Source organism: Takifugu flavidus, chromosome 1 (assembly GCF_003711565.1).
Source record: "Takifugu flavidus isolate HTHZ2018 chromosome 1, ASM371156v2, whole genome shotgun sequence".
NCBI lineage: Eukaryota > Metazoa > Chordata > Actinopteri > Tetraodontiformes > Tetraodontidae > Takifugu > Takifugu flavidus.
In genome coordinates, this window is record NC_079520.1 from 16,952,056 (window position 1) to 16,968,176 (window position 16,121).

A 16,121-nucleotide genomic window follows, 5' to 3' on the forward strand; every position below is an offset into this window, starting at 1 on the left:
CTGAGGTCAAAAGGGTTTAACATTGACTGGGAAATTCATGAAACATACTCTTGAGACATAAAATAAGCATTTCAGTCAAATGCTTCTGGTTCTTCAGGTTCTCAGTGTGGCTCAGAGTGTGTTAATAGAAGGCACTACCAACCTATTTTCAGAGCGGTATTTCACAGCACCTCTGGCTGCTGCAAGGTCAAAGGTCAGCTGCCCTGTCTCATTTTCACATGTAGAATTGTGTTATAGAGAGGTGAATAAGCTGCAATTACAATGTCTGCACTGCACAGACAAGAAAGACAAGACATTGCTTTAAAACACACACACACACACACACACACATTTTGGATGTCATTAGAATTATTGTATATTTTTGTGTTGTATTCCTGTGTGCATGGATGTTCTTTGCTTTTCTCCATCATGATTTTACTGTGGAGCAAAGCTGGCAGACATTGTTTTTATTTTCTAGAGTTTAGTTTTCACCCTTTTGACTACAGCATAGGGCTTTTAAATCCACTGTGTCTGCCTCATTTTTATTTGACTTCCTCGTCATACAGATATTTACAGAAACCATTTCCGATGCTTACAGTTATCAAACTCATGTATCTAATGGCAGCTAGGCGGGCTTTATTATTTAAACTGGGTCTCAGAGTGTGGCACAGATCATGTGGTACTTGTTAACCTAAATGTAAAAGTTGAGATCAATCATAGAGTTGACATAATTGTGATATGTAGGTTACTTCATCCCAGTAAACCAAAGTTAGATTGATTAGGTTCATTTACTTCCTAATGCCTCAATTCAGGGCAATTTCATCTGGTTGAGTACTTTTGTACTTACTACTTATAGCTTTAGGCATTTTGTCTTTCTGGTGTCATCTCACAAATTGGATTAGTGTGTTGGAGAGCTCAGGTGACTTTAATTTAATATAAAAGAAGAGAACTATATTGTGTATACTGAGCATATTCTTTAAAACACATTCTAAGCATGTTTTAAACATTTTTCCTTGTCCTTTCCCCAGAGTCTGGGCTCAGCTGACCGAAAAGAGAATCAGCATAAAAAGTAAGTTCATTCGCTACACTTGCATGTGTCTCCTTCTCATTTCTACTGGCAAGATTGGATTCACCATCTAAAAAGAGCTAAAGACACAGAAGCCTGGATGATCATTTACACACACTTACATAAGCTAGAAGAAGAAGTGCAGCATTATGTTTGTTTAGGGTTAAAGTGAGTTAGACTGTGGAAATGCTATTTCAAAACCTGCCTCTTTTACCACCTTTTTCTGGTTTATTGTCCTGTCAGAACACCCAGTTGTGTCCATGACCCAGCCTTCTTGAGAACATTAATTTTCCTAAAGAATTTGGAAATAATCCAGCATCTTTCTTATATTATTTACTTTCCTCAAAGCACAAGTTCCATTCGCAGCTGCTCCCACTTCTATGCTTCACTGTAGCTGCTGTGTCTTTTGCTTTAAAGTAATGCTTTCTAGTTGGCTATTGCCATTTCTGACCAATATTTTCCTCATTGTGGTAATTTATCCATATTTTTAATAAATGAAGTGCATCCATTCATTATGGTTACCACCTTTTGATGCTGGGTCAAAGACAAACAGACGGGGTACATATGTCGATTCTGGTGCAGGAATGAATGATGGTGTGCTGTGGTGTTCGAGGCCAGGGGATGCTGCACGTAGTAAGGTATTTATGTCAAATGTCCAGGAAAATGTAACGTGATTAGACTTATTTATTTATTTATGTTACAAGCCATGTAATTGGTCTCATAAGGGAATTACTTTGGTGTGGGGTGGTAGTGTAGGTTTTTACCTTTTAAGCTTCCGTTTCAAACAATTTAATGAAATTGCAAAAAAAGATCACAATAAAAAAGAAAATTTTTACACAGGTTTTAATTTGTTTGTTTGTTTTAGCTATTATTAAGAGCAGCTATTATTAAGCAGTCTGGCACATTCAGTGGCGGGCCATGTATCGGCCACCTTCAGTGGCGACGTACATCCTTGATCCCCCTCCTAATAAGACCACTCTAATATTACGCCACAATTAAAGAAGCCAACAGTACTATAGAAAATGCAATATAACAAGGCGTGGCGTTACAAAGAGGCATTTTGCATATTGAGGGTGAATTCCATTTTTCCTAAAGCAAGAAACCCAGTTAAGACAAATTCAGACCTCTACAATACAGACAGAGAGATCAATTAGTGTCCCATGGCTCTGCGTCAGGCTGGAGGAGCGTGTGTGAGAGTTTCCAATACGTCTGAAACTGCATGTGAAGGAGGAGGGAGAGAAATCTTAATTGTTTATGGTCTTGAAATCTGGCAAAGATGTCGTCAAAGAAGCTGTTGTGGAGTAGCTGGTGATGACGCGAATGTCTCCATGTGCTGGCCTTCTCCGTGCACTTGCTGCGTCTAAGATGTGCATGAAATGTGCAGATCACCATGTGATATTTTAGTTCTTGGGTATAACAGCCAATCAGAGGACAGAAACATGCTGACGTTATTGTGAGCTGGCTAGTTGGGCCGGTGAGGCGAATTCAAGATCTGGTTGGTTAAAGAAAATGTCACGTTGCTGATAAACAGTAGCTTAGCTGACATGATACCGCTGATGATTATTCATGATTAGTCTTTTTAGTTGTAAATGTTGGTCATTGCTTCTGATAGTGTGTAGCCCAACAGAGGAGGCCTTGCTTGCCCTGACGGCCCACAACTATGTTCAGTCACCTGACATCCTAAAATCTATAAAATTCTATGCAGAAACAGTTGCAACAAAGTTATAGTCTACGGTCTAATCAGTCCTGTCAGAAATGTTTGGGAGCGATAAGCAAATGACTTTAACCAGAGCCTGCAGGCAGGTGTTAAGTTGGCCGCAACACCTGCCTGAAAACAATACGTTTGAACCCTGGGGAACGATGAGCAGGAAATACAATCCAATTTAAACGAGACAAGCAGAGAAAACCGTTGTTTTGTTTTTTTCTGGTTATTTTACAATTAAACCCAGAAAATGTTCAGAGGGTGTGTTCAGCAGAAAGGCACGCATATGTATAATGCACATGTATACATTAGGCTTTGCTTCATTTGCTTCCAAATAGAATTAATCTCACTGCTAGCATACTAGTTTCAGTCTCAGCTGTAGCATTGTATGCAGTCATTGCTTTAATCAAGCAATGATGTTTTATTAATAAAGCTCAGCAAGCAGCTTAGGCAGTCCTTAAATTAGCATTTCAAACATACAATTTCTTTTGCACCAAAATCGAGGCATTTAAAAGCACATCAGCTGATGACAAGGAAAGATGTATGTGCACCACTTTTCACATGGAGAGTGAGCTGGATAATTATATGAACATACATACAGAAATACAGCAGAGTGCAGGCAGATTGTTTAGTGATATTTTATCCCCCAGAGGCTCAATCCAAGACAAACTTTAACAGTATGATAATAAGGACTGAGGGTTTTCACTGTCTGACTGATGTGAAATGCATTCCTTCATTTTTCCACCCTTTTTTTTTCTTTCCACCTCATTTTGTTTCCAGGGTTTTGAAATCCCTGTGTAAATACATATTGAGGAGTATTTACAATAGTGGTAATGGTGGTAGAAGAGGGAGCTCAGTCAGTGGGCCGGACCAGACAGACACTGGCTGACTATTTGCACAGTGGATCTACTGTAGTGTGTGTGCATCTGTGCACACGTGCTCTCAACTGTAATTGCACCCATACTGTTGATCCAGTATATGTTTTATATTAAGTGTACACTTGTGTCCATTTATCCTCATCTGCGTGCATTTTGGTGTTTGTGTTTGTGTTCATGTGTGTCTATATGTGGGGGTGTAGTGGCTTATTTCATGTGGCCAGCCTGCAGTGATGTTGGGTTTTTCTGAGAGCCAAGTGCACTGCCAGACTGAATAACTGAGCAGCGGGCAGACACGGCCATTATTTTGGTAAGGCATCATGGCAATGGAATCATTTGTACTTGTGTGAGTAACAGCCGTTGCCGAACAACCATATTTTTGCCAACTAAACTCTGACAACCCCTGAGTTCACTTCTGTTGTCTGGAAAAAATGCATTTAAACACACTGGAAAGACAACAGCAGATGTCATTCTAGCATGCACTCTGTGCCCTGCAAATTCTTTAAGTCAGCAGAAGCTGGTAGCCATGGACATATCAATTGTAGACAAACAAGTGCTTCTGGTTCCTACAAGTGCGAGCAGTCCTTCATAAACCATAGGTGTTTCTTAATAAATTAGGAAGTCTTCTCTTTTTACCTTTTGGTAATTGGTGCAACTGTAGCAGAATGCTGGCAGCTAATATCAGTTACTGAGGGTAAAATATCGGTTTCCACGTAACAACATTCCAGCTTCATGTTGTGTGTAGGATATGATCAGAACTATTTCATACTCACAGAAACAACCTCAATCTCATCTGCTTTCTCAAAATGTGAAGATAACCTGTCTGCAATATAACCTGTGCACGTCCACTGTTTCCCAAGTCTCTGAAGTTATTTGTTTTAAACAGACGGGCTTTGGAAGGCTTACTCTAATATTGTAAAATGCAAAATAAGACTCAAACAAACCTTTGTCTCCTGGAGGTTTCCCTAATTCCCATTAATGAATCCCCTGAGCATGCTGACTAATGTCTGGAATCTAGATGCCATGCCTCAAATGTAGGTTAATATGGGAACTGAGTTGCTGTGTGCATGTGTGTCTAAACTAAAGTCACCACTGCTGAGGAACATACGTTGTGTAGACCCCTAAATAATCCCATAATAACTCAAACTTTGCAAAGAGATGTGTAACTCTGGCTGGGACACATGCATGTCTTACCGTACTTTGACTCGATTTCCAGTGGAAGAGGTGGTAAGCATTCAGTGTTGGGCGTTTGAAAAACACACTGATGGGTTTAACAATGAGACTGCGATTGCATTGTTTGTCTCCACACTGTGGGCTATTAAATTACACGGATCAGATTCCTGAAATCACATTCACAAGATATCCCACCTAAGCTAAAACAATTGGAAAGCGAAAGCTGTGGTGTAGCTTGCGTCGCCCTGTCCCTCCACTTTTCTAATGGTTGCAATCATCTTGAGCTTCAGCCTTGTGCACATTACATCAAGCTATAAGTGGGCAAAGAGGGAATGGTATCAAACCCCATGCCACAGACAAGCAGCCAAAGTGGGGGAAAAAGGTGCCAGAATCATAGTTATGTGCCTATTCTGCAGAAACCTGAAGCGATAGTACAAATGCTAAAAGAGACTTATAAAGGAGAGATGCAGGAAGGAAAGAGCTCAGTTGGAACTATCTAATTGAAAAATGTTCATAAGGGGATCATTCTTTTGATACGGTCCATTATTAGATCATTAACAGTGAGGAAATTATTGTTTACTTGTCATTTACCTAATTTCTTGCTCTTTGCATGTCATCAATATCAATCAACTTTTTGCCGTGTGCAGTTGACATTTCTTTTTTTTTACATGCCTTTATCAACACGCACAAAGTCTCCACAGATCATCAGTCTTCTCATTTCATCTCATCGGATGTCATTGATTGCACTTTGCAAACCCCGATAATGAAACTGTATCACAACAATATGTTAGCCTGAATAAATATCAGTCAGCCTTTTGGTGAGGCTGCAGTCCAAGTGAAATCCAAGCAGCTTGCACTATGTAGAGAGACGTATGCACAGACATGGGTTTGGATGAAGATGGTGAGTGGAAAACAAGGCTTTCTTTGAGCACATTTTAATTAGCAATATTCATGGCTTGGCTCTGTTCTTTTATGATTGGACCACTGAAAGACTTTTTGTTTGCATAATGAAACACATTGAGGGGCGTGTTCCTGAATCAACCCTGGGGTGCGTGCATGCAATTGTGCACATAACCATCCATGTGTGCTTGCATTTATTTCAATCGCATGTATCTGTTATATGGTTGGGTGCCCACATTCCGTTCAGCTGATTGGGGTTCCATTGGCAGGGCTAAGAAGCCGTAACAGAGATGAGAGGGCAGAGACAGAGATGAAGAAAATCTCGGTGCGTTATTTTCCCTCATTTCCAAAATAGTTGTTTTAGGTAGGCAGCCATTGCCCATAATTGCTGAAGCAGGGTCAGATATTTGCCTGTCCTGCTCATGATTTAGTGCAGTGTCTGCGCCTGAAATTTCTGAAATGAGAGCCGTGGTTGAGGGCAGCCCGACCTCAGACAGACCACATATGTTGGGTAGTGCATAGTGATCTGTCTGGTTTAGTGGTATCCCTTTATAAATACATATCACACAAAACCATACGATCCAAGACATTTTGCAAAGTGTGTTTATCATACCATTTTTAATCTATCAAATATAAGAATCTCATGGAAACTGGGCTATAAAAACATTTTTAAGGTCACTTAAATTATGCTGATTACTATGTTAATACTATGTTGATAAGTACTAAATGATTTTATGACAGTCCTGATGATCAGAAAGTGTTTGGACGTTAATCCAGAACAGACGACAATGACAGTTTAATTAATTGCAACACCGCGATACCATTAAAACAGCATTTGGAAGATAGCTAGTGTCTAAAATACAACAGTTGAACATTGTTTATGATGCAAATAAGCCTCATTCTGCAGTTTATTGTTTTTCCCTTTTTGTGCCTGGTGGCTTTTTACTAGAATTCCGTGTGGTCATAAATCTGTTCTCAAATGGCAGTGGGTTAGAAGCTATGACTCGGGTCAAAGTGCACAGCCAGTGGCTTTGTTTAGTGTGAGCAAGAACAATTAGTCCTTTTGCAGAATTTATTCTGCACATGAATACCTCTGAGCAGTTAATTCCTGCCATGGCAACACAACAGAGGGACACTGGGTGAGCAATCATGGTGTATTTTATGTCTGATGGAGTCATAGCTCTCATTTCCACGCTACCACATTGATAATATCAGTATCTAGAGATGAGTTATATTTACATTAAGTTATACATACTGATGTCTCATTACCATGTTTGTGTTCTCGGCTTCTCCTTTAACAAATTTGGACATTAATCTGTATATCAACATTTACATTCCTCCTAATAGTTGTAGCGCTAAAACCCCTGAATGTCAACCTTGTGGTGTGGGTACAGAGAAAGTCAGCATCTGGAAACCATGAATGTCTTTACACAATGTTTGCCAATCCGTCAGATGTTTCGATGTTTCTCTTCTTAAGTGGAGCTGACAAAAGTCATCAGGATTCATCCTTTGGGCACCAGGGATATCAATACTGAAATTCACGGTAATCCCTGGAAAGGCCTTTGAAAAAGCAAATCTTTTATCAAAACGAAATGTTTGACTCAGAGTGGCGCCAGATGAAAAGGCTGCGAATCACCAAATGTGGCAGGAATCATTGCAAATCATCACATCAGGGTCTCAAAATGTTAAGGGTTCGACTCTTCCAAGGGACTGACAGTGGCATCTTCTGAAGATTTATAGGGAAATTAAAGTCATAATTTGGAAGGATGCATGAGCAAAGCTCTGTCTATAGCTGCAGTTCATTATGCACACATGCTGCACAGCTTTGCATTGTTAACTATATTTTTATCCTTCCTGAGTGTTAAAATTGACTCGAGAGCCTTTGTGGCTCCTGGATTAAATTGAAAAGGAATTAACACATACAGATGTGGAATCAGAGTGGAAATGTATGTTTTTAATACAGTCAGACATACTGTAAATCCAACAGCTCCAACACCTTCCTGGAGACGGTGTGGTCTAAAACCCTTATTAATGGTGTTGGCTGTAGATTTCTGACGATGTAATGCTGCGGCTTTTTCGTCATTTGCCTAGAAGCGTCTTGTACCTCAGTTCCAAAAAGAAACACCACCTAAATGTTGCGGTCAACACCTGGAAATGGAGAAAATATGATGATGAGAGCGGGATATCCTGAGGGGCCCTCCGAGGGGATTGTGTCGCCGCTGTGATGATGTTATCAGTGACAGCTGCGTGAGGGCGGAGCCACGTCTGAACCTCTCAGGCAGCCAAGAGGCAGCCAGAAGCCCTCAGCAGAGACCCACCTGCTTCACATGTCCATTTTGCCACTAAACCCCTCAAAGGGATTCCCTGAGTCCTCCTCTCTGTCCATTGGCCCCCAGCACTTTGAAGTGCTGATCCTATGTGTTTTCGTGGCACTGAAGTCATTATCCTATGGCCATGTCATGTCATAGTTCTCATCCAAATGTTTGTTTGAAGTTGTACAGGGAACACTTAATGTAACTATGGGCCACAAGCCAACATAATAGTGTTGTATAAACAAAGGCAATTATTAGGAGCCATTGATGATCCGGCCTAATCACGCCATCTGTTAATGAAATGGAATTTCTCATACTTCTCCCTTTACATGAATCCTGCTGTTTATGTTAAGGGACATTAGCATCATTGCTTGGCAGTAGCTGAAATGCACAGGGCAGTGCTGCTAATTTAATTAAAACAGCTCTTAACTCAGTCGAACTTCATGCCATCAATTAGAGGTTGCGCTGCCATCAGAATAAAATCCCACACCCCGTTTGTATGATTCATACAGGAAAATATGTCTCTTTGTCTCCGAGGTCAACCAGCACTTTGGAGAAGCTGGCGCAGAGTTAGGAAACAGTAGTTGAGCGTGTTGGACTGGGAACGACGGCAGCAGCGGAGGGGGGTATTTATTAGATAAGCCCTACAGCATGAGGTCACTTTGAATGAAAACGTGTGTTTTCATCTCAGCTTATGAAAACATCTTTATGATAAAACAGCTGCCTTTTGCACACACAAGAATCAAAAGATTTCAACATGGACGAAACATGTCTAAGTACATTTTCTCTCTTCGTGCAGTTTTCTGATTTATACCATTTTAATGTATTTTATTTCACTATTGACACTTCAGCCACACAAAAGTTCAGAAGGAAAATGTATTTTATCCACCATTTGACCTAAGTGAACTGCAGATGATATGCTTTATCGGAGCACGTTTAGCTAAATTTGAAACTCATCTCACACCATTTCCCTTAAATGCATATTCAGTTTGAACTTCAGGTGATAGCTGAGACCTTGTGTGCATTTTCATCCATCCTGGTCCATGAAATTCTTATGTAATCTTGTCATATCTAACGCATCTCACCGGAGTGAGTGAAAGCGAATGCAAGGTTTGTTTGCAATTTGCAGGGGCTAAGCCTCAGTTCTGCAGTATATCACCCAACAGCCCTGATGATGACAAGTGAAAACCACAAAGTCCTACTATTTATCTATCTTTCATGTCCATGGCCAGAACTGCTTCACTGGAGTTGATACAAATATATGATCTTGAATAGATCTTGGGAAATTTCGCTATTTTCTCTATCTCTGATAGAGAATATTGCTGCGTTTATATTATCAGCTGCTGCTGTTGCAGCGGTATTGCAGTGCAAAGTGACTTGGTGTGGAATGGAAGAATGGTTTTAATTTGGATAAAATGTTGGAGTAGAACATTAGCAGCCAGCAAGTAGCAGAGATTAGAATGTGTGTGACGTTCTTTCAGTGGGGCTCAAATCCATGTTGGCAACAATATCATATTGTGTATCAACTTGTGAGAATTGTACAAAACTGCATCTTCTGGCATGTGAAAACGTGTGTTTTTGACTGTAGTGTCAGGGACCAACAACAATCTGAAAGGTTCTTTGTGTGGAATGGCAAATTGAATCTTCTTCTAATTCTAATTCTTCTTCTCTCTTCAAGGCCAGAGTCAGGAATTTCCAGATTTACTCATCGTCTGTCCCTCAAAGAGCGTGGTGCAAAAGCAGAAAAGCCGTCCTCGGATCGGCCTCTGTCCTACAGGAGACGATCTCTAAGTGTGGACTGGTAAGACCACAAGATCACATTGTTTGCTTTTGTTTTTTTCAATGTTGTATGAACCAATAGTTTACCTTCAGTAATTCCAACTCTAAATGCTGAATGTTGAATTAAATGGTAAATGAGTGGAACCACTTATAGTAATTAGCCCTTAGATGCGGTGCCTGGACGGTAAAATAATTGCTGTTATCGCTATTCAAAGTGTAACATGAAAAAGGACATAGCCGAACATAGCTAAAATATGACTCACTGCTAACAAGGCATTGATGGTTGCGACTGTAATGTGTCTGTGTGCAAAGGCAAAGCTGATGTTGATGAATATCGGGGGCTGGTGTTGGAGGCGGGAGCAGCTCGTGGGCGGAGTGGTGATAGGGTCCTGCTCTGTCTCTGTGTCTGGGTTTTGTTCAAGAGCGCCAAGCAGCTCCAGTGGCGCCGGCTCATCTTGCTCTTGTAAAGCTCCAGTCCTCAGGCAGACGATGAAAGGAGTTTGAAAGCTTTCCATCACAAGGCTGCTTTCCCGTCCCCACCCATGGGAATCCTTCCCAGTCTCCCCTCTTGATGCCTGGCCTCCACTCGTTTATCTGTCCATCCATCCTGCCGTTCATCCATCTGGCATGCCCCCCCAAGCGCCTGTTATGTATTCATAGCTCTTCCTTTATGCTTCTTTCACCATTGGGAAAATCGTCTCGGGCTAAAGTGGTCCTAGACTTCCTTTGCACCTAATTGCACATAATTTTAAGCAGGTATATACTCCTGCCAGGTTTACTCCAGAAGCACATGGAGATCCACTCTCTCAAGGTCCTATCATATCAAAATAGGGCCTGCTGTGAGGTCTCACAAGGTCTTTTGTCAGCCTTACGAGATCTACTGTGTGGTCTTGGACTGACAATGAGATGTGTGGTCCTACGGCAAATATGTGGTGGTAAGTGTTGAAGGATTGGAGCGTATGTGCAGTGTGAGGTCCTTTAACAGCTCTGTGTTCTCCTCTGAGAGAGGACCTGGCCTTTAAAGTTCAGAGCCTGGTTGATGTAGTCTGGATTTAATGGAACACAGTGGGTAGATTTGACATGCTCATTTATGAGAGGGATGATGGGGGTTCAGCTGCAGCTGGATTCCAACTTTCACTGGGGTGAGCCACTGTTACAGGAGTGTGACTGGCCTTTTGTGTCATCATAAATGAGAGACCTTAGGACGGGAGATTCAAGGTTGAGGCCTGAGTCATGCTCCTGGGAGGGGAAACAAGGCTGGTCCAGCTTCTGACAAGTCCAGCACAGCTTCTCTGGAATGTATCATCATTCATACAGTCAGAAGGAAAATACATGTTAATAACATCTACATACAGCAGACATCCCGTGAGTCAACATATTTGGAATAGTTGGACATTTATATATCGCTTCCTGTCGTCTGTTAAACCCCTCTATATTTTTACTTTTTCAGGCTGTTAACTTACTCAAACCTATTTTGGCATATTGGTGAAACACGTACTAATTTTTGAGAGAAAACACATGAGTCTTCTGGAGAAGGCTCCAAGGCTGGATTAACAGTAGCATGTTTTTTTGTGCGGATTACTGCTCAGAGCACTTTTTTAGGAGAGGAGAGAATGGAAGCCGTGCTAGCCCAGTTGAACTTACAACTGCTCCTGGTTAATGTCCATCTACAAATGGCTGGCCAAGCAACTGGTTGCTACTGTATGTCCACATCTTTTCTGATTTTGTTTCCACCACACTATCCTACAGTAACTCAGAACCGAGCAGATGTCCAAACACACTTGAAGATGACACCATTGATGTATTTGCTGTTTACATGTACCCACTCATAGTTAAACCAAGTATAAATATTGAGTAAATATAATAACTGCACATTCTGCTCCCGGGACATTGATTGATAAATCCCATAAAATCTAATTACTGTTTGTAAAATTGTGCTGTGACACATGTTCGTCTCCCATAAAATAACTCATCGCCTGTTATACCAGTAGCTGAAAGATTTACACTGAGCTGTTGCTTGCTGGATGCATGTTGGACGCCTTAATACCAACGAAATCCGAACTAGGTCTGTTCTGCTGCATAAAAAGGCAGCGTTTAAAATGAATGTTTGAAATCTTTGCTGCTCGCTTCTTTCAAACTAAGAATAAAAAGTCTAGATTAGTATTAAATAACCCTAAAAGTCCCAGCTGCTGTATTTAGGAGACTTTTCTCCAGAAACTAAAAAAAAAAACCCCAAAAAACATGACTGTTAAGATTATTTTGAGCCATAATAATTTTGATCGATCAGAAGCCATTTTGCAACTTTATCAGAGTGTGTAGACACTGGCAGGGCTTTGGGAAAATATGATAATAAATGATGGCACTGTTATTGTTTTTGGTGACCATAATAAGTGGACTCTAGGATACGGCTGAAGAACCGAGTAAGGAAATAAGAGAGCGGACACAAACCATTTATAACAGTAATTAAAGAGTACAACTGCAATGTTCTCGGTGGTCTCAAGACATTTGGGAGTGCTTTGGAAAATTCAGAATAAGTTTTTCTGAGTTTTGAACTATCACGATTTTCCCCGTGCTGCCAATAGCATAAGCCATTAATGAATTCTGTAACTTATGAGAGCATGACTGTAACATCTCTGTCCGATGTTCTCTCTGCTTCCAGCAGCATTTGCACTGACTTCTGTCGTTCTGACACTGCCGAGGGACTCTGATTCTGTAGGGCAGGGGTAAGCTCCTAACCCACACTAAAGCCTCTCAAGCATGTTTATTGGCCAAGCATTTTCCCCCAACAATTCCCCGGTAGTAAGCCCAGAGAGGAAAGTGTATACATATGTATTTATACTTCAGCACTCATTTTCTATCCCTTTTGCTGGATAAACGTTACAATTTGAGAGGTTGTGTTTGGTAACACACCAATAAGTGACGTGTCTGGATATGTAGTACTCATTGGAGGGATGAAAATCTCCCCAACTCCCAGAAGGCCCCTGTTCTCAGCCTGTTTCCATGCTGTCTTCCTCTGAGCTGACAGCACCATCAGGATGACATCTTAACTACAATGTCAGGAAGAAGCCGTCTTCCCTTTTTCGTAGTCTACACACTCACACTCACCCAAACACAAACAGACTTTCTACTTGATATTCATGCTCACACACACACACACATGAGCAAACACACATTGTAATAATTACTGGGCTGGGTGTGTAAGGGGGAGTGAGGGTTACCGAGTGTTAATCCTATGAAGGCTACACCGGCAGAATAAAGAAGAGAAAATCACTCGAGTTTGTCTGGAAAAAGAGTGCCAATGCTCAAGGGGCCCCAGTGTAAAGCACGTTAGTACAAAGTGTCACTGGGCTCATTTGGTTCTAATTTGATTCCCTCATTCTTTAAATTTCAAACTGTCTTTATATTTTTCTCCTTCCTTTTGCCACTTCAAATGAAACAGACATATTTAAAGGTTACAGGTCTCCTGGTTACTCTAAAACATAAAAGCATTTGTATTTTAAGTACAAGAATTTGCTCCACCAATCCAGCAATCCCTCGCTGCTTCAGACACTCCTGACTAAAGAACGCCATTGCTCAAACGTACATTTGCACAACGTTGTGAGAGATTTGACAACTGACGTTGTTGGAGCCGACGGACAAAAATAGATTCCCACGTACTAAACGAGGCTGAGCTGTCAAATTACATCACGTAAGATGTTTTATCGTGACATCGAACTTAAGTTTAATTCTTTGAAATTAATGGAAAATTGCGCAGTGATGTTATCATGACCACAGTGGAATATGCAACAGAATCGGTATAGGGCCAGTGTGTGTCGATGTACGGTGTGTTTTTGTTGTTTAGATCGTGTAGCAACAGTAATCCTCGCAGGTTCCTCTCAGTCTGTGACCTGCAGATTTCATTTTTCAAGACTGCATGTGCACCGTAGAGTCTGGAGTTTCTGCTTTTGGCCTCATCTTCCTACATGCACATATGGACAGGCATGTAAACAAACCCAGTTGCAAATACTATTACATGCACAGCCATTCACAAATATAGCGTATTCCTGAAGACCCGAAACTGTTGCATGTAAACTGCAGTATGCACAATGAACTTGCATTCTTCAGACACACATTCAACCACACACACACTTAAATATTTATATAGACACACTGCGTTCTTGATTTTGGATGCTCTGGCCTACACTCAGGGAGATTTATGAGGCTGGCTCCCTCTTGTCCTGTGTGTCTCTGACTTGATACTATTTGGTTTCCAAACCTCAACTCAGCACAGAGACTGAGAGCTGCAGTGGGGATGGAGGTAATGAGAGGGGCTGAAAGATATAAAGAAATGGGGTTGTCAGAAAATAGGTAAGAGCAAGCATGGAAAGAACAGTAAAGATGGTGAGAGTGTCTGGGAATGAAGTAGATGAAAGGCAGATCTGAAAGATGATGTTGAGAGATAGCAAAAAACACGGGACAACTGGAGCTGGAAGGAAGAGGGGAGAAGGGAGACGTTCCAAAATAATGAGCGCGGGAGAAGAAAGGCAGTTAATGTAGTGTGTCTCTGTGTGTTTGTTCCTGTTTGTGTGAGCAGAGACAGCCAGTGGGGTCAGAGGGTTAGCGTGACTCCATGTGTTGCTTATAAGCTGATAAAAGACAAGCAAGACTGGGGTAAACGCACCCCCTCATTTACTTTTTTGTGAGCATGTGAGGTTGTATTCAGGGTCAGGCACAAAAAGAAAATCAGCTCGAGAACCAAGAGGCTTGTGGTTTGAAGCCAGTCTTAGAAAATGGTTTACAGATTGAGATAGGAAACTCAGGTAGTGTCAACCTCCACGCCCGTGTCACCCTGGAACAGAAGCCAGCCAGCTATTCCAGAGGGGGACTTTTTTTCAACTTTTCCTCACATCTCTCTCTCGAAGCCTAACCCGATGTGATTATTGCTCTTTTTTTTTTATCCAATGACTTTGGTGTTGTCAGATTTTTAGAACTCGGCTGTTCCCAGCTTTTGTTTTGGTGCAGAGCTGACACTGTGCATTTCCGTGTTATTTCAAAGCCAGCTCCAAAATGCGGCCACAGTGGAGCCTGGAAGATGTGGATTTATCACAAATATCAGAGCAGGAGACTTCCAGATTTGAAGGATACCACAACCCGTATCCCTGCAGCTCATGGAATGTTTTTTCTGAGTCTGTAATTCATAATTTCTATTGGTATGAACATTTATGGATGTGCTGGATAATATAAAGACATACTCTAAATCATTTACTGGCAAAATGTACCATTTTCTTGGAATTGTAAGTTCTTGCTCTTGTGTTTTAGCAATTTCATTTGCTTGATGTCAAAAATATGTTTTTGTTGATAGTAGCAATACCAAAGTATACGGTCAAACATCTTGTGGTATTTCCATTTCCTGCGAATTCCTTTCCTCACCCTAAAGAGCTTTTTGAGGTTAATGCTATATCATATATTAAACCACGCGCCCCTGATATTACAGTCTTATCTCTGTTGAGCTTCAGTCCTCTCTGCAGATGCATCCATCCATTCATCCACCCGTATATTTTACATGAGCTCTGTCCCAGTCAGGGGAACATTAACTCCAACCACCTCCCACCATCCTCGTCCCAGATAAACAGCCGTGGGACTTTAAACATGGCGCCCAGCCGGCGTGTGACTGAGAGAAGGGACCAACTGGTGGCTTCAGTGGACAGGGGTCACCCCCACCCCTTTTCTGTCCCTGGCTGGGTGGGTGGCATATGGCGGCCCAGGCAGGGACCCCTTTGGTGTGATACACACACGCACACACACACACACACACACGCACACACACAGAGGGCCTGGAGCCACCCAGGCTGGGCCCACGATCGCTGTGGGAGACACGGTGTCACCAAGCCTTTGACAGAGGAGGGGTTCTGTGTATGTTGGTGTGTTTGTGATCCCACCTTGGAAGCACCCACACCCCCCCTCCTGAGAACGTTGGCTACTGCCCGCCACCACATCCCCGTGGTGACTCCGCTGTTGTCTCTGCTCATCAAAATTAGAGAGATTTAGCTCTGTATGCACATACGACACATGCATGCACACAGAGCCAACAGGTGGCAGGCCTTGCTCGGCACAGCAGGCCCACTTCAAAGGTTAAACATACAACAGATCACCCACTCTCTCTGCTGTCGTCCCAAGGGAAAGAGAGAGAAAGTGTAAAGGGGACAAAATAAAAGGAAAGAGAATTAAATGACAGAAACAAACAACTGTATTTATTGTATGTATTTTTCTAGATGTTGTGTAGGTGTCGCCACAATATGTACATTGCGGGAGTCTCGCTAGCAGTGACTCACGGCAGACGTGAGTGAACCGGTCTG

General features: G+C 41.8%; 1 protein-coding gene across 5 annotated transcripts in view; it reads left to right on the top strand.

The window, feature by feature from the left end:
- LOC130529956 (ankyrin-repeat and fibronectin type III domain-containing 1) overlaps positions 1–16,121 on the top strand; it is a 91,661-nt gene that overhangs the window by 54,113 nt on the left and 21,427 nt on the right. For all 5 annotated transcript variants that reach the window (XM_057040720.1, XM_057040732.1, XM_057040741.1 and 2 more), the window contains 2 exons: positions 1,008–1,048; positions 9,686–9,808. In XM_057040720.1, coding sequence (XP_056896700.1) covers positions 1,008–1,048; positions 9,686–9,808 — 164 coding nt within the window. The remainder of the gene's footprint in view (positions 1–1,007; positions 1,049–9,685; positions 9,809–16,121) is intronic.